The 26489-nt window shown below is 46.7% G+C and overlaps 1 protein-coding gene across 3 annotated transcripts in view; it reads right to left on the bottom strand.

Moving 5' to 3' along the window:
• The window catches only part of NDRG2 (NDRG family member 2), a 205054-nt gene that overhangs the window by 103957 nt on the left and 74608 nt on the right, over positions 1-26489 (bottom strand). For all 3 annotated transcript variants that reach the window (XM_078644081.1, XM_078644080.1, XM_078644082.1), the window contains exon 3: positions 3901-3942. In XM_078644081.1, coding sequence (XP_078500207.1) covers positions 3901-3942 — 42 coding nt within the window. The remainder of the gene's footprint in view (positions 1-3900; positions 3943-26489) is intronic.

Here is a 26489-nt window from a genome sequence, read left to right as displayed (position 1 = left end):
CACCCAAGCACATCTACTGGAAGAACAGAGAGGCGGGTTCTGCTGAATACCTTGATTACACCCAGCACTGGATGAGGGAGAGATTGCTCCGCTTGTGAAAACGTGTAGACTGAAGCGCAAGTTCTGGGAATTGTCGCCAAATCATTCCTGTTATACTTGCTTGCATCCGTGGGGCCTGTGTCCAGCTGGCCTACAGGGCAAACTGGCAGTGCCAGAAGAACTGGTCCGACAAGTCAGTGTGTGAGCTGGTTGTTTGGCTGTTTGTGGGCCTTTTTTATGGCCTGGCGAGTGTTATGTTGGCTTACATCTCTCTTATGTGGGGCTTATGTCACTGGGTGCGAATAAACTGTACTCCCAACTTACATTGACTTCATCATTTTATTCTTATGAAATATACTACAGCGAGCCTGGCTTTACTGTTCATTTTTACAACTTTTTCCACAAACATTGTCCGCAGCAAGTATACATGCACACAGTCTCCCATCCAGTGCAAAACATCCACACAGCTGCTCTTTACAAGTTAAAAACTGCCGCGATCAGCAAATGGGGTGGCATATTTTCTGCCCCAGTCAGACATAACCACGCACAGGGTAAAAGACATAAGAATCACTTGTGTTCGTCTATTTTTCACACAGATGAAGGCTCCTGTGGCAGAGCTCTCGGAGCAGTGCGCTGTATTCGGCACCAGCCTCATTACATGTCCACACTCCGTCAGTGCGCCTCTTGGGTAGAATGCCTGGAGCGCGACACACACACTGAGTATGTTTAGAATTAATGCATTATTTACATGTAACATGGTTTCTAATATTCAGATAAAGTTATTTACCTCCAACTATGGACACTGGTATGAGGGGCCTTGTGAAATGCATGCTTTCGTCTAGAAAACCCAAGATATGCTAACAAAGACATCTAACTTTTTAAAGATCTCAGAGTGCCCTTTTTGGCAAAAACACGCTAGAGTGAAACCACAATGCCACTCTCCTGAGTGCCAGGATGAATGAAAAGCGAAACTGATGGCAACGCAAAACCAGAACAATGAGCCGCAGGACCCGGGTGCAGTTTTTTGTTTCCCACCCCCTCCATCCTTCACGTCCGTCTCTCTTCCCATACCACATGTGACGTGTTGGAAGGACGCATGCCAGGGAAGCTTTCACAGCTGCGGCCTGTGCAGCGTGTGAGTAAAGTATGTACTGGTACTGCCAAGGCACCACACGGTGAAAAGGTTGGGGATTTTTGAGTGGAACGATGCGTGTATGTGTATGCTGTGCTCACCAATGACGCATGTATGGTATGTCAGTAACATGCCGTAAGTGAGGGAAGCTTGCTTTAATCCTGTTTAAGCAGAACTGTGTCTATAAGTTACTAAAACTGGAAGGTGAGGGTGCGTGTCTGTGTAGCTTTCCTCTGCCTGTACTGTACTCATTTTGGGTGTGCACGGAAGGCTGCACTGTTGCCGCCTATACTAAAAGCTATGTACCGCTGTTTCAACTATTTCTTGCTTTGCTACATTGTGTTTTCTTCTTACATTCGACTAGTAAAGCGCTCTGATACTCGTAAGAGTCTTTTCGCGCTATATAAAACCTTCAAAATAAATATAATGAAATAAATATATATGTTTTGTACTAGGAAAGCTTTCAGAAGGGTGCAAAAGCTGCACCTACACTGAATCTGTGAGGAGGGGGTGCCCTACTGCTGTACTTTAAGGCAGGGATTAGGGTTGCCACCTTTCCCAGGGAGCAATGCTGGGGATATGTTCATATTTCAAGATTCTGCAATTCTGCTTGAACACAATACTTAAATAGAAATGTATATTTACTCGTCTGTATACTTTGTCTAAATGGATTTTCGGTCTTACTTTAATTATCAGTCAGAAATCATCAACGGAGCAGCAGAACACAGTTTAATGTGCTTTCTTCTTCTTATTACTGTTTCAAGTATATACACATAAGGGGAAAAAATACAGATTATTGGCGATGTTGCCAATTATTATAATGGCTGGGAGTTTAGTGACCTTCAATTTCAGTTGTTTCGCAGACGTTTCAGGTTCTTTTTAGAGCTTCTCATTGCTCAAAAGGGTACATTTTCTGATATATCTCTCTTTCCATGCTAATGGTCGCTCGGTTTTACTCACAGAAAAGTGTCCCACATTTGGTAGTTGAACGTCACTGAATAAAACCTTGGCAGCTTTAAGATGTAAAGTGTTGGGGATTCTAGTGCCACGCCTGCCTCGGGTGCCCTAAAGCCTAGCTCTGGATGCTAAAGCAAGGTCCCGCTGTGGCATCAACCGGCCACAAACTGCTGTTCTGTGAAGAGGTAAAACACGGAAGGGGCGGCTGGACCCAATAAGCAATGGCACCTGGCCAAGGGGGTAAGGAAGACTCGCTTTCCCACAGCAAAAACAAACGCAAAAGGGGGCGAGGTTCCCTGCCCACGCTGAGAATAAACCACAGGGCGGCGCACTCGGGCCCTTTCCCCAGACACAACAACACAACAACACTGCCGCACGGCGAGGGCTCCAGGCGCAGAGGCCAGCAACCAGCTGACCGAATACACAAGTTAATGGAAAAAGGATTATGGGGCGGCCAAGGTATAATGCACGGGCCCCGGGATAATCCAATCACAGAGAGATAAGCTCATTAATTAAACAAATGCCACCCTAGTCCCCTCCGCTCTGTAATCGAGACTAAAGCTGAAGCATGGGGGCCAAATCTCGCAGGAGAGGGAGGGGATTAAAGCAAACCAAACTGGGAAAGTACAGGGTACATCTCAAACCGTGGCACGTCCAGCAAGAGGCCACTGGCTTGCATGACACGGCCCCCACGGGGAGTCAGCGGGCACGAGCCAATGACAGGGGCCTCGAGGAGGAGCCATCCAACGGGGTAAAGTTTCCCCGGAAGTGGCTTTCGCCTGTAACAGGTTACAAGGATGACGACGGACAAGGAAGCACCGTCTGGGTAGAAAGGCCTCACCTGGAGAGTCTAATGTCAGGGGTGGATGACGTCTACATCGTTTCCGGTCCACGGAGCACCTGGCTTGGCAGTTCGGGCTGGACTGTTCCCATGAGGCACAGGGTCAAGACTGATTTGCATATGGCCATGTCTGAACTGGTGTGGTGAGCAAAATAACGATGGACTAAACCCAGATCTGTGACTGGGGGTGAATGTTTTGCCAATGTGCAACATTACGTCCATCATCTTGTGTGTTTTGCTGTTCGCCCTATGTGGCAAGGGTATGCCCAGACGTGGGTCGCGTGTTCACTAAGCCACTGGAGTCAAGCTATCCTGGCTGAAGACGGCGGATAGCCAGAAACCGGTCCTAGGATGCTAGTTTCCTGTCCAGGGAAGACATGGCTTGGCAGCTCAGGCTGGACTGTTCCCATGAGGCACAGGGTCAAGACTGATTTGCATATGGCCAGGTCTAAACTGGGGTGGCATGGTGAGCAAAAGAATTATGGATTTAACCCAGATCTCTTGACTGGGGGTGAATGTTTTGATTTGTTCTGCATTCCATTCATCAATTGTGTGTCTTTTGCTACATCGCCAGTGTCATAGGTGCAGGTGCAAGGAAACACATAAGCAGATGGTGCTTGAGAACGTACTCTCAGGAAAGACCCCCCACGTGCAGATAAAACTGTACCGGTTTCGGCACCAAGACCTGGGAGTGACCCTTCTAAAGCCAGAACAGCCGGCGTCTGAGCCCAGGAGAGGCCTTCCAAAGGGCCGGGGGACAAAGGGTTGGGACCCAGAGAGCAGCCAGGCAGATTAGGAAGCATATCACATATCACACACTGGGTCACTGCCGCATAACTTCCACCATTTCTGGAGGTCTGAAATAAAGCTGTTGTATTACGACCAAGACAACACATAATAACGGATCATTCGGTGTCATCGAGTCACTCACCTGTCCCTGGTTCAGTAAGATTTGTGCCGCCAGCTCTGCTGCCTGCAGATGGGAAGAGGGTGAGGGCGAGAGGGAGGAGAGGCAATGGGACGAGGAAAGAGAGAGAGAGAAGGAGTGACTATAGATTAGCATCAAACATCACATCACAGTACTTTTTCATTATATCTACAGAATTCCACAATTCCAGGCCCTCCCCACCACCCACGTGGCTCATCCTTGTGGTATCTGTAACAGAAATGTAACTTTTGTCCGCTAAAAGTCAATAGAAAATTCACATCTAGTGGCTGGTGAAGATAAGACAGGCATGCTGAGCTATGGTGCGGGGCAGGTACCAAGGCAGTTGTGAAGGTGCTTATTTATTGTTACTGTATCTTTAATGTACCAAGAACCTTTACTGTAGTGGTTCTGGAACCTTGCCTTGGTTGTGTTCCCTCTTGGGCAGTTACTATGCTGTCTCCTGTGGATGAGGTTTAATAAATACCTCCTGACTTACTTCACTGGTTCCTGAGCTTTCTTTCATGCAGAGGACACCACATTTTTATGGCGACGATCGGGTGAATCCACATCACTTTCCACCTCAACACAGAGACTGAGAAAGAAGAAAATTTCCCCTTCTCCTCCAGCGGCAGTTAAATATAAAGAAAAGGAAGCGGAGTCTTCCCAGCGGCCGGTATAAGTAAAAGCGGTGAGGAGTAAGGTGGGAGGTTTCTCGAGGAGAATATTTTTATTAAAAGAAAAGGACCGTCTTTAGCTGGAACAGATAAAACGAACCATGCTCGCGCTGAACAACGCTCGTGCTTAAATTGCCTTGCTCGCGCTTATGAAATCAACATCACGAGTGTTACACGCGCATTAATTCTTTTACTCGCGCTACTCTACTTGTTTTTAAATTGACTTGCTCGCGTTGATGAAATAGACATCACGAGTGTTACACGCGCATGGATTCTTTTGCTCGCGCTACTCTGCTCGTTCTATTATGATGTAACAGCGCCCTCTGCTGTCCTGTTTAAAAAGCGCAAAGCACTGAAATAAAAGAACGTTTCTCTTTTCTTGCACAACCATCCCACATTACATTGTCATCAAAAGAATCTTATCATATGCAAGAAAGAAAGACAGATCATTCTAATCTAACCATTGTTGAAGGATTCTATGATCTTCCTTAACTCAACAATTGCTTAGCCTAGAGGAAAAGAACACAGCAAGAGAAAGGAAGATTCCAAAAACAAACCCTTCTTATTGTGAACATTCTTAAAAAAAAAAAAAAAAAAAAAAAAAAAAAAAGCAAATGTAAATTTGGTGTGAAGGAAGTAAATTACTTAGGGCATAGAATAACTGACATGGGCATCTTTCCAAAAAAAAGAATTAGTTGACACCATCAACAAAATAAAAGATCCAGAGAATAAGGAAGAATTAATTTCCTTCCTTGGTATGGTGGAGTTCTATGGGAAGTTTATTCCTAATTTTGCAGACAAAACACAGTTTATGAGAAGGTTGACATCGAGGAATGTGGAGTATGTGTGGTCTGATGTATGCAAAACTGAATTTGTAGGGATTAAATCAGAATTGAACAAGGCTCCCTCTCTTCAGGCATTTGTGCCAGGTCTTCCTACAATTTTATTCACTGATGCAAGTGAAAAGGGACTTGGTGCTGTCTTAATACAAAAAAGAAATGGGAAGGACAACTTGATTTGCTGCTCCTCAAGATGTCTAAGGGGCTCGGAATTAAATTATTCTGTCATAGAAAAAGAATCTCTTGCCATCTATTGGGCTCTGAGAAAATTAAAAAACCTAATTTGGGGTACTAAGATTTTAGTCTATTCAGATCATAAACCGTTAAAAGAAATTTTTGATAAGAAGGGATTGGATTCAATCTCTTCAAGAATTAAAAAATGGATTGTTTCGTTACAAGAGTTTAATTTCTCTGTTGATTATATCCCAGGTGTATCAAACAAGTCTGCTGATTGTCTCTCGAGAATGGTTGGTAAAGAGAATTTTGATGAAGATGATGCTGTAGGTTGTTGTGATGAATCTATAAATGTATGTGAGATTACAGAGGGAGCGATTGAGGAAAAGGAGTGGAGGGATGAACTTGAAAAAGATGAAGAAATAAAAAGAGTTATACTGTCCTTGAGCAATAACTCTCGCTTAGAAAAACCGTGGACCTTGGTTTCTAACGAGCTTTCTATTCACTCTGGTTTTTTAACTAGGGGAACAAAAATGGTTCCTCCACTGGGAATTAGAAAAAAAACTTTTATCTCATGCTCATTCTGGACATCTTGGTATTGTAAAAACCAAAGAAATTCTACGCATGCAATTTTGGTGGCCAGGGATGGATTTGGAGATAGAAAGATTAGTGAGAGATTGTCCAGAATGTTCTGCAAGTGATAAAATACTTAAAACTAGACAGATGCCAATGGTTAAGCGATCCCTTCCAAAACATCCTTGGGATGAACTAGCCATAGATATAGTTGGTCCGTTGTCAGGTGTAAGTGATACACCTTATCTTTTAGTCCTTATGGATCTCTATTCCAGATGGATTGAGGTGAGTGCTGTAAGGGAGATCACATCTGAAGAAGTAATAAAGTTTCTAGATACCATCTTTAAAAAAGAAAGTTTCCCTAATAGTCTCCTGTCAGATAATGGACCACAATTCTGTTCAAGGGTTTTTGAAGAGTTTATGGGAAAATCAGGTATTTTACATAAAAAATGTTCTTTATACCATCCTGAATCCAACGGTGCTGTTGAGAGGGTTAATAAAACCCTGAAGGAGGCTATACAGTTAGCAAGATCATCTGGATTAAATTGGAAATCTGTCCTACAAGACAGAATAAATGCTTATCGCTATGCTCCCCACACAACTACTGGTAGATCCCCCTTTGTTTTGTTTAAAGGAAGGGCTCCCAACACCTATCTGTGTCCTGGTTGGATGGATCTTAATAAAGGCCTGGTTGATAATGGAATAGGTGAATGGCGAAGGAGGGAGGAGAGGAAGCAAGATGAGAGAAAGATTTATTTTGATAGGAGAAAGTGTGTAAATGCTCAAAAAGTTCTTGTTGGTGACCTAGTTCGCATCAAAGCTCCTGTTGGTTGTAGAAATTGGTCCAAATTCTCTGATGTAAAAGCTGTTGTGAAAATATTCAGGAATGCCATTAAAACAGAGGATGGTAGAATTTGGAACAAAAGCAGAGTTGTTGTTGTTAGGTCAAGAATACCTATACCTGATTCCTCTTATGATAGACAAGGTTTATTTCATAGGTTTTCCAATTCTGTCAATGATCCTAACTTACCCATGCTTTCCTCTAGATGTCAAAGAATACGTAGACCACCCTCCTATTTGAGAGACTATGCGTTATGACCTTTCATTTTCATTCTTGTTTAAATTTTGTTTTATCTGTTTTACTTAATGTTCTTCTTTTTCTGTTGGTGGGAGATATGTGAAGGTGCTTATTTATTGTTACTGTATCTTTAATGTACCAAGAACCTTTACTGTAGTGGTTCTGGAACCTTGCCTTGGTTGTGTTCCCTCTTGGGCAGTTACTATGCTGTCTCCTGTGGATGAGGTTTAATAAATACCTCCTGACTTACTTCACTGGTTCCTGAGCTTTCTTTCATGCAGAGGACACCACAGCAGTGACGTAGCACAGGCAAGGGTTCTCTCTGGCAGTTAAGGCTGGCTAAAACAACCCTTAGGAGACTCTGGAAATTGCTGGTGCAAGATGGAGGCCTTACAACCCTCTTGAGCTAAATGAACTACCCTCTTTCCCCCCGTCCCTTCATTTCCAACACTATCAAACAGCCAATTGTTTGTGCAGACTTCACTAAAGAAGCAACTGATGAGATTAAGGATGAGAAACTCTGCAGTTGCAGTCCCCTGCCTGGAGGCATGGTCTCAGCTACGCAAGTTTCTACAACATTGTCTGGAAACAATGACAGACACAGTCCTTGCACCAGGAGTAGGGAAGTGTTATGCCATGCCACTGCATCCTTTTTTGCCGCTTGGGGTGACTGGGTTTTCTACGTTTTTAGGTCGAGCCTGAGAGCGCATGTCCTGCTCTGCGAGCCATGCTGTATTCGAGTTTGTACTGGGAAACCCCGCCCACTCTCAACTCATATTGGTCATTGGCTTTCCATTGTCCTTCGTAATTCGTTATTAGGCTTGTTAGCCCCTCCTTAGTACCACTGTGTCTTCATTTGTAACCTCCTATGAGGATTGGCCCTTTTACTTCACTTTTTACACGGTATGTCTTATTTAGTCTGTAAGCACTATTTTCTTTAATGAGTTTCTCTTACTGCAGGAGGGTATCTCGTGCCCAGTTGTGACCACAGGCTTGTTTACTTAACTTGTAGCAAATTGGGAGCTCTTCAGGGGCCATGGGAGACAGAAGGGGGTACCTCAGCGATGCCTTCAATTATTTGGAATGCAATAGGTCTCGCATTTTCTAGAGTTTAAGCTATTGGCATTGTAAATGACAATGCCTTTTATTTAGGTTTTAAAACCAAAACATAAATAAAAGGTATGGTTATTTACAATGCCAATAGCTCAAACTAGTGAAAACATGAGGCCTATTGCATTGCGGATGCTTGTTTTCTTTGGGTACAAATGAAGATGTTGCACCTTCATCCAGTGTTTGGGTTTAGTTTCTAGCACATTTTCATCACGCCCCTCTCCTCCAGTTTGAGGAAACCTGCTCTGGTTATAACTCCTTTTCTGTTCACAGTGGGACAGCTGATATTGAGCTAACCCCCTCCCAGAAGCTATCCACAGAGCTCAAACCCTACAAACTAAACTGACTCCTGGTATTACCCTTCCCAATGACAAAAATCCTGCTTTCACACCCATCTGGTTCCCCCCTTCTTGATCCCGGTCAAAAAAACATGAACTCATATACACCAATAATGCTAACATCTAAATTAGTTTTCTTTTTTTTTATGTTCAAAAGATTTTTTATTAGGAGCTGCAAAGAGAATCATCAGTACAGGAATAGTCGGTTCAGTACGAAAAGTTACAGTCACATGAACAGGAATACAGAAAGTTGGTATCAATAATGCAATTGAGTCCATAAAACAGAAAACAAATAGTCCATCACGGTACATAAAATTCCCCTGAAAGTGTCCACATACATTCCGATGATAACTGGTGTCATGTATAGCCTGACCTTGAAGTAGGTAGGCATCACCCCACTATCGCTGAGGCTACATAAGATGTACATTTTCGTATCTCAAACCTGTAGTACATGTGGAAGCTGGAGACCTCACTCTGTGGTTAAGAATATACAAAAACACAGACTGGCTAATAATCAGAATGAACCATTGTGAGATGACACGCTCTAGGACCTTGTAAACAAGATTCAAGGAGGTCTGTATGTATCAAAATAAGTGTCACGCTCTAGGACCTTGTAAACAAGATTCAAGGAGGTCTGTATGTATCAAAATAAGTGTCTAGCGAGGACCAGATTTTCCTCGATGGGGGTCTCCACGGGGTGGAGGTCAAGGATATATTGTCAGCACCTCTCAAGTACGATACCCAGTTCAACCAGTGAGGAAAGGAGGCTTTGGACGTGCTTTTCCAGTTGTTAAGTATGATTTTAACCCCAGCCGTCAGCAGCAGGTCCAGTAGGGCTTTATCGTTTTCATTGAGAGTGACGGCTTTGGCAAAACCTAGAACAAGCGACGAGAATTCTCTTGGTAGAGTAATATGTAGGACTTCCTTCATGAAACCAAAGATCTTGTCCCAGTACGAGAGAACACAGGGGCATTTGAAGACTAGGTGCTCCAGATCTCCTCCCACCCCCAAACAGTTCCAACACGTGTCATCGTCCTTAATTTTGTGAAGAAACAACCTCCTGGGAGTCCAGAATGCTTTATGTAGAAGCCAGAACTTGGTTTGAGACAGTGTAGGGCATATTTTGTGGCGGGTGGTGGATTCCCACGTTCTGGCCCAAATTGTGTCCGAGTTCGGTACGGAGGAGAATGAGTCCCAGTATCGTTGGATGGGTGCATTTAGGGAGGACGCTTGAGGACGCATTAATTTGTATAAGCTAGAGACTTGGTGTCCTTGCTTGTTAAGGGAGGGGAATAAATCTAGGAGGGATGGAGTGGCATCTTTCAGGTTAGCCTTTGCTAAAGCTACTTTAATGTGTAGGAAGTTATAAAATTCAATATTATTGAGGTGGAACTTATCCTGAATTTCTTTAAAGGTTAGGGGTAGCGCGTTTCCGACGAGTTGGTGGGGGAATATGACGCCCTTGTCTATCCAGGAGGGGTAATTGAGAGGTTTCCCTTTGTATGTGATGGCTGTGTTGTGCCATATTGACTCCCACTGTGAATGTCGGAATTGATGTGGTAAATATTTACTGACTTTTAAGAGAGCCATTTTAGTGTTTTTGAAGATTAGACCTGGACCTAGGTTGTGGTTGGGTTTGACAGTGAGTAGGGCGCTGGGGCTGAGCCCCTTCAGTATCGATTTTTCTACAGACAGCCATACTGGGCTATAGTCAGGTTGGGAGGATATCCAGTAAGACCCCTGTTTTGCTAAGAAGGCTATTTGGTATGTTTTAAAATCCGCCAGATTAACTCCTCCTAATTTCTTATCCAATCGAAGTTTTTTTAAGCTGATTCTCGCTTTTTTGCCCCGCCATAGAAAAGCCGAGATGTGTTTATCTATTTTAGCATGGAATTCTTTGGAGAGGACGAGTGGGAGCATCGTGACGAGGTAGTTAACCATGGGGGATATCATCATTTTTATAGTTTCAATACGGCCCCACCAGGTGATGAATCGGGGTGACCATCCGTCCAGCAGATTTTTGATTTTGTTCAGGATTTTGCTTTCGTTATGTTTAAGGGTACTCAATAAATCATCCGTGAATTCGATTCCCAAATATTTGATCACTCCTGTTTGCCAGAGAAGGCCGGAGTCGCCCAGCACCTCTTTCGAAGTGTGGACATTTAGAGGTTTTACCTCGGATTTATCCCTATTTAATTTGTATCCGGAGAGGGAGGAGTATCTGTCTATCGAGGTCATTAGGGCAGCAATGGAGGTAGTAGGGTTTTCGGTCGCAATCAAGATATCGTCTGCATATGCAGCTAACTTGACTCGCGTGTCCCCAAAGGAGATACCCTCGATGTCTCTGTTAATTTTGATGTCTGTAATGAGGGGCTCAAGGGCTAAGAGAAAGAGTGCTGGTGAGAGAGGGCAGCCCTGTCTTGTACCTTGGTAGAGACGGAACGGTTCCGAGAGGGTGCCGTTTATAGCTATCCTGGCCGAAGGTGCAGAGTAGAGGGCCATCACCATCCTGGAGTAGGTATCGCCCAGGTTGAAGGCGTACATACACTGGCGCAGAAAGGACCATGAAACCTTGTCAAATGCCTTTTCCGCGTCCAAGGTTATTGCTACCATTGGCGCGGAAGAGGATTTTGCCTTTTCCAGGATGTGGCATAGTAGTCTAGTGTTGTCGTTGGACGTCCTGTTCTTTAGGAAGCCAACCTGCGAGGGGCTAATTATTTTGTGGAGAATGGAGTTTAGTCTGCTCGCCAAGATTTTAGCATAAATCTTGCAGTCCAGATTTATCAAGGATATGGGACGGTAATTTTTAGTGAGTAGTGGGTCCTTTCCCTCTTTTGGTAGTACTATTATTGTGGCTTCGCTCATTGAAGGAGAAACACCGCCCCTGTTTGCAGTGGAGTTAAAGAGTTTTAGGAGTGGGGGGCTAATTTGGTCCGCAAAGGCCTTAAAAAAGGGTGCGGTGAAGCCGTCTGGGCCGGGGGCTTTATTGTTCTTCAGGGTGTTAATCGCTGTTTTGATTTCCGAACCGGATACTGGGGAGTCGAGATGGGATTTGTCAGATTCCGAAATTTTCGGGAGGTGGAGTGAGGAGAGGTAATTTGCGCAGGCAGTTTCATCTAGTACCTTGTCATTTTTGTAGAGGTCTTCATAGAATTTTTTAAACGTGTCAAGGATGTTAGATTGTTTGGTGTGTGTGACGTTGCCTGAGTCTTTGATGGACGATATGGTATTCAGTTTCTGTTTGTGTTTGAGATAGGAGGCCAACAGTTTCCCTGCTTTGTTGCCCTCGCACAGTTTCAGGGCCTTGAATCGGTTGACCCAAACCCCCGCCCGTTTGCTGGTGATGGTGTTATATTCATATTTTTTCTTGGTCAAAGTATCAAAGACAGTAGAGTCAAGCGGGTTGGATTTGTGTTGGGTTTCGAGTGCGGTAATCTGCTGCTCTAGAGCTACTAGCTCATTATTGAGTGTCTTGTTTGCCCTTGCCCTAATTGTGATGATGGTCCCGCGGATTGTGGCCTTCAGAGCATCCCACAGGGTGGTAGGTGTAGTGTCGGGGGTGTCATTTAAAGAGAGATAATCTTCAATGGCCTCCGATATTAATAATTTGTTTGCGGGATCTGTAAGTGTCTCGTCATTGAATCGCCATCTCCTAGGTGGCAAAATCGATCTGGAACCAGCCAGTTTGGTTCTGATACATGCGTGATCAGAGACTAGTTTGGGGGCTATCTCTGTCTCCTCTATAAGGTGAGTGAAGGGGCTTGAAACTAATATGAAGTCGATACGTGAATAGGAATTGTGAGGTGCAGAATAAAACGTGTAATCTCTACCGTCTGGATTTTGTAGGCGCCACGAGTCTTTCAGGTGATATCTGTCACATATGCGAAGGAGGGCTTCATGTGAGCGGGAAGGGTGGAAGGCACATTTGGATTGCCTATCGAGGATCGGGTCCAGGGGGAGATTAAAGTCACCTCCCACTATCAACAGATCTTCCGTAGGGATAGGTTCTAGGGACTGTGAGACCGATTCCCAGAATTCTGGGTCGTCTGCGTTTGGGCCGTATATATTTAGAACATGAATAGGGTCATCTTCCCTGAGAAGATTAGTAATGGACAGCCGGCCTACGTCGTCGTGTGAGTGTGAGATTAGAGTAAGGTTTGCTTTTTTCGCTAAGATGGTAATAACCCCTCCTTTTTTGTGGGAAGCTGGCGAGGACAGGATGTGTGAGGCCCAATGAATATTAAGGAAACGAAGGTCTTCCTCGGACAATTTGGATTCTTGCAGCAAAATAATGTCACCCTTTGACTTGGTGATATAATCAAGAATTTTCCTCCTTTTTACCGGGTGGTTTAGGCCCTTGACATTCAGAGAGACTATTGTGAGGTCGTCGGCCAACGAGTTTATCTTAGCCATTTGGGATGAGGAACGTCGTTGAGATAGAGCGCTGTGATCTAAGGCAGGCAGTGGATAAAACCCCCGGCTGCTCAACATGTGGGATAATGTGTGGACTCATAGTGGACTGTAAAAAAATATAATTGACATTTGTGACATAGGTAACCTTAAGAACAAAACAGCATAGAACGTACAGAAAAGACATTAGGGCTCTTTGGACCCTTTCAGCTCCATTTTCTCCCCTTCCTACCCCCCCCCCCCTCTACTCCCCACTCCCACCCTCCGTCCCTCCCCCCCTCCCCCCCAAAACGTACATCGGGAGTGCGACGGCAGACCCGTGCAAGGCGGAGTTAAGGTATCTGTACAAAAATCAATGGAGTTCATGCACGAAATGATTTTTTAGAGCACAAAACTAATCCCAAAAACCAATAGCTACTGAATTAGCAACTAATCCTGTGTTGCTAAGTGCCAAGCTTCCTGCCGTAAAGCACTTCAAAGCCTAGACAATACATACCATCCATACGTATGACTTGCCGTGCCCACTGCTCGCCGCAGTCTGAAGTGAGACACCACTTTTTAGGTCGAGCCTGGGCGGCGCATGCGCTGCTGCGAGGCATGCAGTATTGGAGTGTCAACTTAAAGCCCCGCCCACTCTCGCCTCATATTTGTCAGTGGCTTGTGTCAATGTCCTTTGTAAATGCTGGCTTCTGATTTGTAAATAAGCTTGCTTGTCACTCCTTAGTACCGCCATGTCTTCATTCGTAACCTCCCATGAGGGCTGGACCTTTTACTTTGATTGTTACACAGTACCTATTCGTTAGTCTGTAAGCACTATTTGGCACGACATGCGTTCATGCAACATTCAGCCTGCCATGCGCGCTTTCACGGGGTGCTTTGGGCGCTTTTACAAAAAAAAAAAAAAAGAGCATTTGATTGTTAACTTGACAAGCAAATGTATTTTTGTTAAAACACCCCATACCCGCTTTCACTTAAAATACCGGCCATGGACTCTGCTCATCTAAAAGACAGTAGCATGGGCTCTATTTAATTTCAAGCGTGGCAAAGGGGCGCTTGGAATCAGGCGCTGGCATGCAGTATCGGGCGTTAGCTCGAAGGTTAGTGTGAGTCACTCTATCTGGTGGATGATTAAAGGCACTGGTTGGCGCGCTTACTGGTTGGCGCGCTTGGGTGCTCATGTCGATGAGCAGAGTTAGTAGTTGGCTCTCGAGGGCAGAGCCACATGTTGACTTTTGAGGACAGTCTAGGACACTGGTTGGCAGAGTCACGCTCTAGAGAGCCAATGTCAAGCACAGGCTTCCAAGGGCAGTGTCAAACGCCGCTATGGAGGGGAGGGTGACGTGTTTTCCGGGACAGTTCTCGGCCACTGACACACCATGAATCGATTCGGAATTTCACCGAACCACCAACAAGGAGGGAGAGGGACTTGGTTTGCAGTTGGCGCCAAACCAGGTGTACTCACTCCTATAACCTGTTTATGGCGCCCCAGTCCGCCCCCAAAGTACTGCTGTCTCCACACCGTAGCCCTGTACTCACATTTCCTGTCTTGCCTGTGTGCCCCAAACCCTCACCTACTGTATTATGGAATCGTCTACCTCTCTCCAGTCCTGGCTTTTCTGACACGAATCGTTAGATCGCTCACACTGGTACTTCACAGTCAGCAGGTGTGTTAGTTAATTAGTTAAATGGCAGCAGTTATGACAATTCCCAGAACATACTGGTTTGGCTGATGAGAGATCTGTACGCAACAAAAAATAGCCGTGCAGCAGTAAAATGCCGAAGCTCTGGCATTGCCAACGACCAGAGTCTAATTCTGACTTCAATATTTGACCAAAAAGCATTTGCAATGCAATAGGTTTGGCATTTGCGAGAGTTTAAGCTGTTGGAATTGCAAATGACAATGCCTTTTATTTATATGTTTTGAAAACCAGCACACAAATAAAGGACATTGTCATTTTTGCCAATAGCTGAAACCCTTTCAAATGCGAGACCTATTGCATTGCAAATGCTTGTTTAAAGTCTGCAGTGAGACACCACTTTTTTAAAATCACTCAATTCTGCTGGATATAAACCAAGCATCCGAAATGGTTACATTCACACCACAGAAGCCTCCATAGGCCCTCAAAAAGTGATTTCAATCTGAGGTGAAGCAATGTCGGGAGTATACATCCTCCCGTGGCAGGCTTCTATACCCGCTCACTCCAAACACTGCCCTTCTGTCATACAGTCACAGGGCTGCGCTCCCCACCCACCACCAACTGGAATAAACATCCGGACTCCAAGTACTGATGCAGGCATGGTCCCTGCCTACTGAGGCAACGCCCAAAGCCAAAGGGAGCATCACAGAAGAGGGCCTGTGGCGCAGTCAGGGCTTACACTTCCACCCCTATACCCGTAACAAACAAAAACACTGGAAATGGGAAAAAGTTCTCTGGGAACCCACGAGGTGGGAGGGCAGAAGCATAAAGGTGGCAGTCATGAGGGATGGAGTCATCAACGTGAGCACAGAGACTGCCAAGAAAAAGGATTTTGAAAGAAAAAAAAAGCAGCCACGGAAATTTGACAATAACAGCAAATGCCAAAGCAGAGCGGTCTAGGTTCACTCAACTGGTCACAAAAATATCGCATCATAGCACAGGGAGGTGTGGGGCCTGCAGTGATACACTGCGTGGCCCCAGCAATTCTCCGGCCATACTACTTGTATTATAACTTAAGTAGTTCATGAACCTTCATGAATGTGCTAAGAGTTAACCTGGCTGCTGCAGAGCACCACGGGCACCTTACAAAGAGGGACATGCTTGCAAAACAGCTCAGTGGCGGCTTAGAACACATTTGTGGGAGAAGCGCTTTGTACAACTTGCAAGTCGCATGTTGTATTGCAATATAAGGGCATTTATAGATCACTACCCCTGACGAGACGTCGAAGCAATTTCCCAAGATTATTGGGCCACTATAATAAGAGTTCACAAAAAACTGTTAAATGATGAAGAATGCTTGCTGGGTTTTAACTTTACATGCAAGTAGCTAGTAAGACTCATTAATTGCAAAGTATGGAGGCAATTATTGATTATTATTGAAGTGAGAAATTTTGACCGGTAGGTATGGGGGGGAATTAGGCTGTGACCCCCGCCCCACCTCTCGACCCCCGCCCCACCCCCCTCCAACATGGCCTTGTCTCCACGTGGCATAAACCAAAACCAAAAAGAGGTGCTGGAGAGGTGCTGCAGGTTGCCAAACTGCCTGGGTGCTGTATGAATGTCACCGGACTTTCTGATAGTAACCTTAGCTGGTACCAGACTGGAAGCTGGCGACGCGGCGATTTCGTACCCCTTAGACTCAGAGATAGATGGATCAAAGTACACTCTAGCAAAGCCAATAGGTCTCACCTATAAAACTTGTAAGTTATGCTGTGCAGCATGGCAATACATAAATATTGTGATGACGTAGTTGCATTATCATTTTGTATGTGCATGCATGTGTTCAACACGCATGCATGCCTACACAAGGGCACTTTCAATGATAAAAACCGCTTGAAGAGGGAGTTTTAAAACCCAGCCTAAAAGGGTTTAAAAAACAACAACAAAAAGACATAGGTGCAACACTTTCAAATGGGAGAATATTAAAATTAAGAGTTCTCAATCAGTAAGTTAACCCTCCATTTTAATTTTCTCACATTTAAAAGCATTTCAAAACATACTGTCCTCACACTCCAATATAACTTATTTAAGAGGTAAACAGATCAGTCTTTCAGTTCATTACCTCAGCGCCTCCTCTCGAGTCATAACTAGGGCTCCCGGTTTTATGGTATACTTTTTTTGACATTTTGCATGTATTTATATTTATTTTAAAATAATTTTATCTGTATTTGTGGAAAAATTAAGTTGAAATTAGTACATTTCCACATATATTTAACCCCTTCGCAGTGGGGGTTAATTCCCCCGCTGTGCTGGGGGGGGGGGCGCCCAGTGCCCGCATGAGGCACGGCGCTCCTGTGCTCATGACGAGCTGAGCTCGTCACAGGTGCACCGGTTCCCGTGGAACGCTCAGCACAGCAGGGGAATTATCCCCGCATGCGAGCGTTTCACGGCTCATGACGAGCTCAGCTCGTCATGAGCACCGGAGCACCGTGCCTCATGACGAGCTCAGCTCGTCATGAGCATGCTAAGTGTTAACCTGTAAATGCACACTTGTAAACACCGGCAGAAGATAAATCAATGCACTTTAAAGAAAATATGCACATTTCAGTATCACACTTGTGCATATCTACTGCTGTTAAAGCCTCTTTACTAAAATACTTTTCTTTTTTAGCCCCATTACCTCTCAATCCACACAGCTATTGGCCTAGCAGACAGTATTTAGAATTACTCAAAAAGAATGAATATGCTACTTACCAGTATGCATCTGTTCTTGGCATGTAGGGCTGCTAACATTCATATCTTAGCATTAGATCGCCGCCTAGTGTTGGGCTCGGATGATTGCACATTGTTGTCCTGGAAGAGTCTTCGAAGTATCCTGAGATAGGTGGCTCCTCCCCTGGACTACAGTGCGCATGGGCATCGGCTCCATCCCCAGATTGTTTTTCGCCATTGTGGCAGAAGATGGAGTGAAAGTGTAAAGGATGTCCATGCTAATGAATAAATACAATAGTATATCTGCAGCTGCGACAGGCACCGGGGAGGAGGGCGGGCGATATGAATGTTAGCAGCCCTACATGCCAAGAACAGATGCATACTGGTAAGTAGCATATTCAGTTCGAGGCATGTGGGCTGCTAAATTCATATCTTAGCATAGAATACATAGCAGTCCCTCCATCAGCGGCGGTTGCCCGTGCCAGCTGCAGAAACCTGAAAAAGTGTCTTGAGAACAGCCTGTCCTACAGCTGCTTGCTGCTTGGAGTGCACATCAACACAGTAGTGTTTTGTGAAGGTATGTGGTGTGACCCACGTGGCTGCTCTGCAAATATCCTCTAAAGGAATGTTCCCTAGGAAAGCCATGGATGCCCCCAGTTTGCGTGTGGAGTGCGCTCTGGGGGGTATTGTTAAAGTGCGCTTGGCTTTTTGATAACATATCTGGATGCACTTAACAATCCACCTGGCTATCCCTGCTTTGGAAATTGGGTTGCCTTTGTGTTGTGGTGCGAAGGCAACAAAGAGTTGTTTTGTCTTTCTAAAGGGTTGTGTTCTGTCTATGTAGTACATCAACGCCCTCCGTACATCTAAGGTATGGAGCATTCTTTCCGCCACCGTTTGCGGGTTTTGAAAGAATGCTGGTAAGTCAATAGTTTGGTTAAGATGAAACTGTGACACCACCTTAGGAAGGAATTTAGGGTTAGTGCGTAGCACTACCCTATTTGGGTGAATTTGAATGAACGGCTCTTGTATGGTGAGCGCTTGCAGCTCACTGACACGCCTCAGAGACGTAATAGCTATTAGAAAGGCCACTTTCCACGTAAGGAATTGGAGCTCACACGAGTGCAGTGGCTCAAATGGTGGCCCCATCAGTCTGGTGAGAACGACGTTGAGGTTCCACACCGGAGCTGGTGGTGTTCTAGGGGGAATGACTCTCTTCAGACCTTCAAGGAAGGCTTTAATGGCGGGCACTCTGAAGACAGAGAGGTGCTGCCTGTTCTGAAGATAAGCCGCTATGGCTGAGAGATGTATCCTAATGGAAGTGTACGCCAGATTGCACTTGTAGAGATGTAACAGATAGCAGATGATGTTGGGTATAGATGCATCTAGTGGGTTGATGTCATTGGACGTACAGTAGATGACAAAACGCTTCCACTTAGCAGCATAGCATGCTCTAGTAGTTGGTTTCCTCGCCTCCTTGATGATACTCATGCATTCTGGAGGTAGGTTAAGGTATCCAAACTCTAGGACTTCAGGAGCCAGATCGCCAGGTTGAGCTGTTGTGGATCTGGATGCTGAATGTCTCCATGGTTCTGCGTCAAAAGACTGGGCGTGAGTCGCAGTCTTTGATGCGGCACCACTGAGAGTTCGAGGAACGTGGTGTACCAAGCCTGTCGTGCCCACGTTGGAGCAACCAGGACGAGAGTCATGGAGTGCTGCCTTAGCTTTCTTGCAACCAGCGGTATTAGAGGGGCTGGCGGAAAAGCGTATGCAAATTTGCCTGACCAGTTCATCCATATCGCATTCCCCTGCGACTGTGGGTGAGGGAACCTGGCGGCAAAGAGTCGGCATTTTGCGTTCTCCTTTGTTGCGAACAGGTCTATCTCCGGATGACCCCACTGCTGGAAGTACGGGTGGAGAACAGAAGGGTGTATCTCCCACTCGTGCATCTGATGGCTGTATCTGCTGAGCAGATCCGCCATCTGATTGTCCTTGCCCGGGAGGTGTTCTGCCATGAGGAAAATGTTCCTCTGAATGGCCCACTTCCACATGCTCTGAGCCAGATGAGACAGCTGTGGCGAGTGGGTGCCCCCCTGTTTTTGAATGTAGTACATCGCGGTCATGTTGTCCGTCCGGACTAGCACGACCTTGTTGCTCAGATGTACAATGAAGGACTTGAGCGCCATGAAGATTGCCAACAGTTCCAGATAGTTGATGTGCATCTTCTGTTGCTGCGTCGTCCATAGTCCCTGCACTGTGTAATTGAGCACATGAGCTCCCCATCCCTGGAGAGATGCGTCCGTCGTCAGGACAATCTGCGGCACGGGCTCGTGGAACAGTCGGCCCTTGCAAAGGTTGTGTGGAGTCCACCAATGCAGAGAGTCGTATGCCCGACTGGTAACCAACACTAGGTCTGTCAATTGCCCACGAGCCTGTGTCCACTGATTCGCTAAGCACTCCTGGAGCGGGCGCATATGTAACCGTGCGTGAGGGACTATGAAGATGCAGGAGGCCATCATGCCTATCAACTGCATGAACACTCTCGCTGGCAGGGAGTGTCTTGGTCGGAATCGTTGGATCAGTGACTGAATGCTGTCGATTCTGACTTGGTTTGGCTGAGCCATGGCTGTCAGGGTGTTGATTGTAGCACCCAGGAACTGCCGGACATGTGCCGGTTGAAGATGCGATTTTGGGTAATTTAGGGAGAAACCCAGATCGTGAAGAAGGTGAATTGTAGTCGACATGTCTGCGGCGCACTGTTGCTCTGACTTGGCTTGTACGAGCCAGTCGTCTAGGTAGGGGTAGACATGGATATTCTGCCTCCTGAGGTGCGCCGCCACTGTCGCTAGACACTTGAACACCCTCGGGGCCGTAGTGACTCCGAAGGGTAGGACTTTGAACTGGTAGTGCCTGCCTTGAATAGTGAACCTGAGGTATTTCCTGTGTGACGGGTGTAGTGGAATGTGGAAATAAGCATCCTTGAGATCTAAGGTCGCTAAGAAGTCTCCCTGGTTTAGCAAGGGAAGAATCTGCTGTAGTGTAAGCATATGGAAATGCTCTGACAGTATGTACAGGTTGAGGGGACGTAGATCGAGAATGGGCCTGAGAGAACCGTCCTTCTTTGGAATAAGGAAGTATAGGGAATATACCCCTGTGCCTTCCTCCCCCACCGGCACGAGCTCGATTGCGCCTTTTTGCAGCATCGCCACCACTTCCTGCTGCAATAAGTGCAAGTGCTCTGCGGACATAGGCCTTTGCCTCGGTGGGATATTGGGTGGAGTGGATTTCAGCTCTAGGCAATAACCATACTGGACTAGTTGTCGCACCCACCTGTCTGTGGTGATGTTTCTCCAGACGGGCAGGAACTGCTGCAGTCTCCCCCCGACAGGTGTTATGTGGTCGGGGGGCAGTGACAGAAAGTCACTGTTTGCTTGGAGTAGAGGTGCGGGAGCTGTTGTTTCCTCTGCCGCGACCTCTGTTGCTGTTATTCCTATAACCTCCCTTGTTCTGTTTAGTGAACGAGGATTGCGCCCCACCTTTGGAGAACTGGGATTGTTGACCCATCTGTCCTCTGGTGACTCCACGTGCACCTGAGCGACGAAAATTGCTGCCACGAAACTGTTGGGACTGCAGGGCCCCCATAGACTTAGCAGTTTCCGTGTCCTTCTTTATTTTCTCTAGGGTGGTGTCAACATCCGGACCAAACAGACTATCAGGATTGACTGGCTGATTCAGAATTGTTGTTTGAATATCCTGCTTAAACCCTGAGATGCGGAGCCAGGCTTGTCTTCTCAGCATAACGCTAGTGTTGATAGCCCTAGCAGCTGTGTCCGCAGCGTCAAGTGCACACTTGATGGCTGCGTTTGATATTAGCTTACCCTCCTCAATAAGCATTTTGGTGCCTTCTTGGAACTGTGGGGGCAGGTGTTGTATAACCTGTTCTAGGGTGTCGTAGTGCGCCCTATCATAACGCGCCAGGAGCGCCTGTGTATTTGCGATGCGCCAAAAGTTTGCCGCCTGTGCAGCCACTCTTTTGCCTCCTGCCTCAAGCACTTTGGACTCCTTATCCGGGGGAGGAGCTTCACCCGTTGTCTGGGAGTTGGCACGTTTCCTGGCATTGGCAACCACAAGAGAGTCCAGTGGCAATTGTCCCCGGATGTAGACGGGGTCCGCAGGTGCAGGCCTGTACTTCTTTTCAATGCGAGGGTTGACCACTCTCGCCCTCGTAGGCTCCTTAAAAATGTCCCCAGCATGTTTGAGAACACCTTTCAGCATAGGAAGTGTCTTTACTGTCCTTTCAGATATGGCAAAGGTGTCAAAAAGGAAGTCTTCCTCAACCGGGTCGGCATGCATGTCCACAACATGATTGGCCGCCGCCCTTTCAATTAGTGCATGAAATCCTGCTGAGTCCTCAGTCGGGGATGCACGTGCATTAAAGGCCTGCGGGTCGTGGCCCACACCTTGGGTGTTCTGGTCACCAGTGTCGTCGTATGAATCTGGTTGTACATCAGGTTCATCGATAGGGAAATTGTACTGCTCATCCTCATCATATTCCTCACCCACAGAGTGTTCTGGGGAGGGAGTAGGGCTCCGTCTTGGAGGAGGCTGAATCGGTTCCGTGAGGCCTGAGGCGTCAAGGGGCACCCTCCTCTTTTTCATTGGGATGACGTAGGGGTCCACCGGCTCAGAAGTGATCTTCCGTTTATAGAGTGTCAGCTTGCCGGTGGCAGCATCGATGAAATGCTCTGAATCGTCTTCCGATTCGAGTACACGACGTGGAAGAGGGTCAGGCAGCGAGGAACCCTGTTTCGGAGCCGATTTCGTCGAAAACGCTTTCGGCGCCTCCTTAGGTGGCAAGAGAAAGAGGAGTTTCCCAGAAGGCTTAGCCGGAGCGTCCTTTTGCGGCTGCGGTAATGGCATCGGAGCCGATGGAGCAAAGGCTTTCTCCCTGATTCTCTGCAGTGACTCCGCAATGGGGGACGGTACACTGCCAGTGGGTTTCGTCGCCGACAAGGATGCTTTGAGCTGTCCCTCGGATCCGACGTCCTCTCGGGCCTTGTGCGTTTTGGGCGCGGAAACCGTCTTCGGCACCTCCGAATCTTGAGGCCGGGGCACAGACTTCTTGTGCGTAGCCTCTTTGGAGCCGACCTTGGCGGGCTTGGACGGCGCCGTAGCCGCTGATCCGTGCCGACCATCTTTCTTGGGGGCCCCTTCTTCGGGCGTCGGTTTCGATTTCGGAGCATCGGAATCGACAGACTTCCTCGGCTTCTGCGGACCGGAGGTCGACGGAGCCGACGGGGTGACGGGCACCGACTTCTTCACAGGCACGGCAGCCATCTTAGGGACACTCGAGTCCTTTGGTTTCGGTTTCGATTTCGGGTCGGCCATTTTAGGTGTTGACGACCCCGATGGTTTCAGTTTCGGTTTCGAAACTGCGTGCCCAGCAAGTGAGTCCGTAGCCGGGCCCGAAGGCGGGGCTGTGGCTTGCGGCAACGGGTCCTGGGTAAGGCCGACAGGCGATCCCGTGTCCCGGTCGGTATCCTCGTAACCTTCGGGGCAGAGCTCGTCCGCTGAGCTATCCGCCGCGGCCCCATAAATTTCATCGTCGTCTCCTACCTCTTCGACGTATTCGAGGACCTGACCCGCGACTCCGTCGTCGTCTCCCGGATCCGCCTCGACCTCAGTCTGTGATGGGGAGATTTGTAGATGGTGACCCTGGACCTCTTCTTCCTGGTCGCCGAAGATGTTCTCCGGATCTGGGGCCGCTTGCCTAGCTTCCAAGCGCACCGCGCGCCGAAGCTTGAGAGTTTTCTTGGAGCGGAACTGTGCACAGGCCTTGCACTTGCCGTCGTCGTGGTCCGGTGAAAGGCACTTGTTACACACGGGGTGTAGATCGATGTGTGGGTACTTGGACCCACAGAGCGGGCAGTATTTAAACGGGCTCCGCTCCATGTCCGTAAAGGCTTGCAGTCGTGTCGCGATGAGAAGGCCTCAAAGTTTAGAAAGCGAAGAAAACTCCGCTTATTCCGGCTCCAAGAGACGGAAGACTCGAGACCGAGCGCAGACAATACCGACGCAAGAAAATCGAGGCCTTTTGGCCGGTAAAAGATAGATTTACTTGGTTCCGACAGTAAGACGTCGAGACCACATCCGAACCCAATGGCGGAAAAAAACAATCTGGGGATGGAGCCGATGCCCATGCGCACTGTAGTCCAGGGGAGGAGCCACCTATCTCAGGATACTTCGAAGACTCTTCCAGGACAACAATGTGCAATCATCCGAGCCCAACACTAGGCGGCGATCTAATGCTAAGATATGAATTTAGCAGCCCACATGCCTCGAACACCCAATTTCCGTTTTATCCACATTTAAAAATAAACACGGACATGAAAATAAATACTTTCTGTCTGTATTTATCTGTAAACAAATCAGTAAAAACTGAAAACGGGGAGCCTTAGTCATAACGCAGAGTCGAGCACTGATCATTGTCAGGCCCTGCTGTCTGCAGCCCATGACTATAGTAAACAGCTGCCTAACTAAAATAAACAAAGACTTCATTAACTTTAAAAGGAAAACACAACATGATAAAACAAACTTATTGATACAATAAACTTTGTTGTCCCAGGCTTATTAAAAAATGAACTCAAGGCTGCGAGCTAGATACTGGTAGCTCAGGTTCAACTGGGTGGAGACACCTGGTTTAGACGCCTGGAGTGGAACAGATGCACCTGCTAGGCATACACTTGCCATGTACCCTGCAGGAACTGGGCATTGCTGGTGCACTGTGGAAACTGGGCTGTGCCTTCTATGATGTACATTTGTGTGGCACATTTGTACTATTTGTATGGCCTAGTATCGCTTGCAGATATGTGCACTGCAGCATTATGAAAGAAATTGGTCTAATGCCTGCACGACTGTGGGATTGTGGGAGCTGGTAATACATATTTAAGAGGCATCATGAAAACTAGGTAAATACCCATTTCAAGAGCACCCGAGAGCTAGTGGATTAGGATAATTCACATTTTGAACACATTTTTTTGTAATGCTCTTGTTAAGATTACCAATCTAGTGGCAAATCTTACATTTTTCATCTCCGGATTCTATAGTGTAAACGTCTATCACAAAGATGTTTGGTTTACAGTCCATTCCCCACCCTACATTTCCAGAATGGTCTGTAACTTGCATTGTGGGTTCGTCTTCCCAATCATGCGGACTCGAAGGGCTTCCAAGCCGCCTGTGGTCAGTAAGGGTGCCAGGTGGTGGTCACTTTGGTTCCTTTAGCTGATCTAGCTGCTGCCCGTAGATAACCTTCAACAGAGCAGCAGAGCTTTTGGACTAGTCCGCGCGATGTTCCCTCTGCCAAGGTGAGCGATCCAGATCTTGTAAAACCATGCGTCCTCAGAGGTAGTCTCTTAAATCCCCCACAAATAATAAAAGCAGCTTCAATGAGATGAGCGGGCCATTCCAATAATCTAGGTTACTTAGGGCTGGCTTCAGTTTTAATACATCACCTAAGCTACATTCCCGGTACACCCTAAGACCTCTGCATGTTGGTGAACGACAATGTAACTTTCAACATTACAGCCCTCAGTGGAGAATGTGCTTATGTCTGAGTAGCATGGCTGAAGTACACACGTCATGGAATTGGACTACGGCTGTGGCAAGGGTCAAGGATGTGCTACGACAGAGACGACTGGTAGTAAAAGTGAAATGCAGCCCTGGTTTGGGTGGTGCGGGGTAATCACAGGGTCTTGCGTCCCCAATACTACTAGACCCCAAACTGGGTTACCAGATGCACTTGACGCTCAGGATAGCAAGGCAGAGGCGTCCGAGACTTTTCAAGGAGGTAATCAAACCCCCAGGACTCAGTAAAACACAATACCCCATATCAAAAGAAGGTTCAGTATGTGCCTGATTTTTATAGAAAGAAAAGTACTTCAATACAGAAACTAGATACGGCACATAAAATAAGGATACACAAAGACACATGATCTCTCTCGCTCCACGTCAGCCAGAGATCAGTCCAAATAGTACTCGGGCAATAACTCGCTCAGCACCACAGTTTCCCAAAAGATTAACACTGCTTGCCAAAATCAAGTGTATAAAGGTGTTAGATCAGTTCACGACTTCACAAACATGGAAGCAGACCCACTTAACAGGCACAGAAGCAGACCCACTTCACAGGCACAGAAGCAGACCCACTTCACAGGCACAGAAGCAGACCCACTTCACAGGCACAGAAGCCAGGCCCAGGCTGCAGAGGTCTATTTATTTATAAAGTTTTATATAGCGCGAACAAGATCCCGGAGGATATTAGAGTGCTTTACAATTGGATGGAGGGAAGGTAATAAATGCAATAACGGCATCAGATAAGAATACCAAACAGAACAATTACAAGACAAAGGGGTTGAAGGAGAATAATACAATAACTGAATGCTCCAGGTTTTCAACGGAGCAGCTCACGGTGGATGCTCCCAAGCAGTGGCGATCACAGGCAGAAGCGCATTGCAAAATATCTAGTCCTCTCTGGCTACAGTGCAGCAGTCACCAGTCCTGCTGGCGACACATCAAATAAAAGTGTCCTTGTTTACATAGCAGACATGTGTGCACCTGTTCAAAGAGTTGTGAGGTTTCCAAGGCTGTAATGCACATATTATAAAACCACCCAGCTGTGGTCCTGCCCCTCAGTCCAAGGATATGGGGCGGGACCACAGCTGGGCCCAGTGCACTGTAATTCTCTGTGTTAGGCAAAATATGTACAACATGGATTTAAAGTGCTATGTCTTAAAAACCACCAGTCGCATTTGAAACAGAAGCGGACCACAAGCAAAGCTGTGGACAGGACATTCCTTACAAAATGGACTAGGAGCAACCTTGTTTGTATGTGCACAACAATGCAGCAGACTGGAAGCTTGTTTGCCACTAAAGACTCATTGGTCTCACTTCCAGCTACCTCTCGGACAACCACAAGTCAAGGATAGGGGCTTATGGGGCTAGACTGTCCCCAAGACTTTAGGGCTGCAACTAAAGGCCACAAACGCAGGCAA

The sequence above is a fragment of the Lissotriton helveticus genome, chromosome 5_1, assembly GCF_964261635.1.
Source record: "Lissotriton helveticus chromosome 5_1, aLisHel1.1, whole genome shotgun sequence".
NCBI classification, from domain to species: domain Eukaryota; kingdom Metazoa; phylum Chordata; class Amphibia; order Caudata; family Salamandridae; genus Lissotriton; species Lissotriton helveticus.
This window is presented reverse-complemented; position numbering and strand designations above follow the sequence as displayed.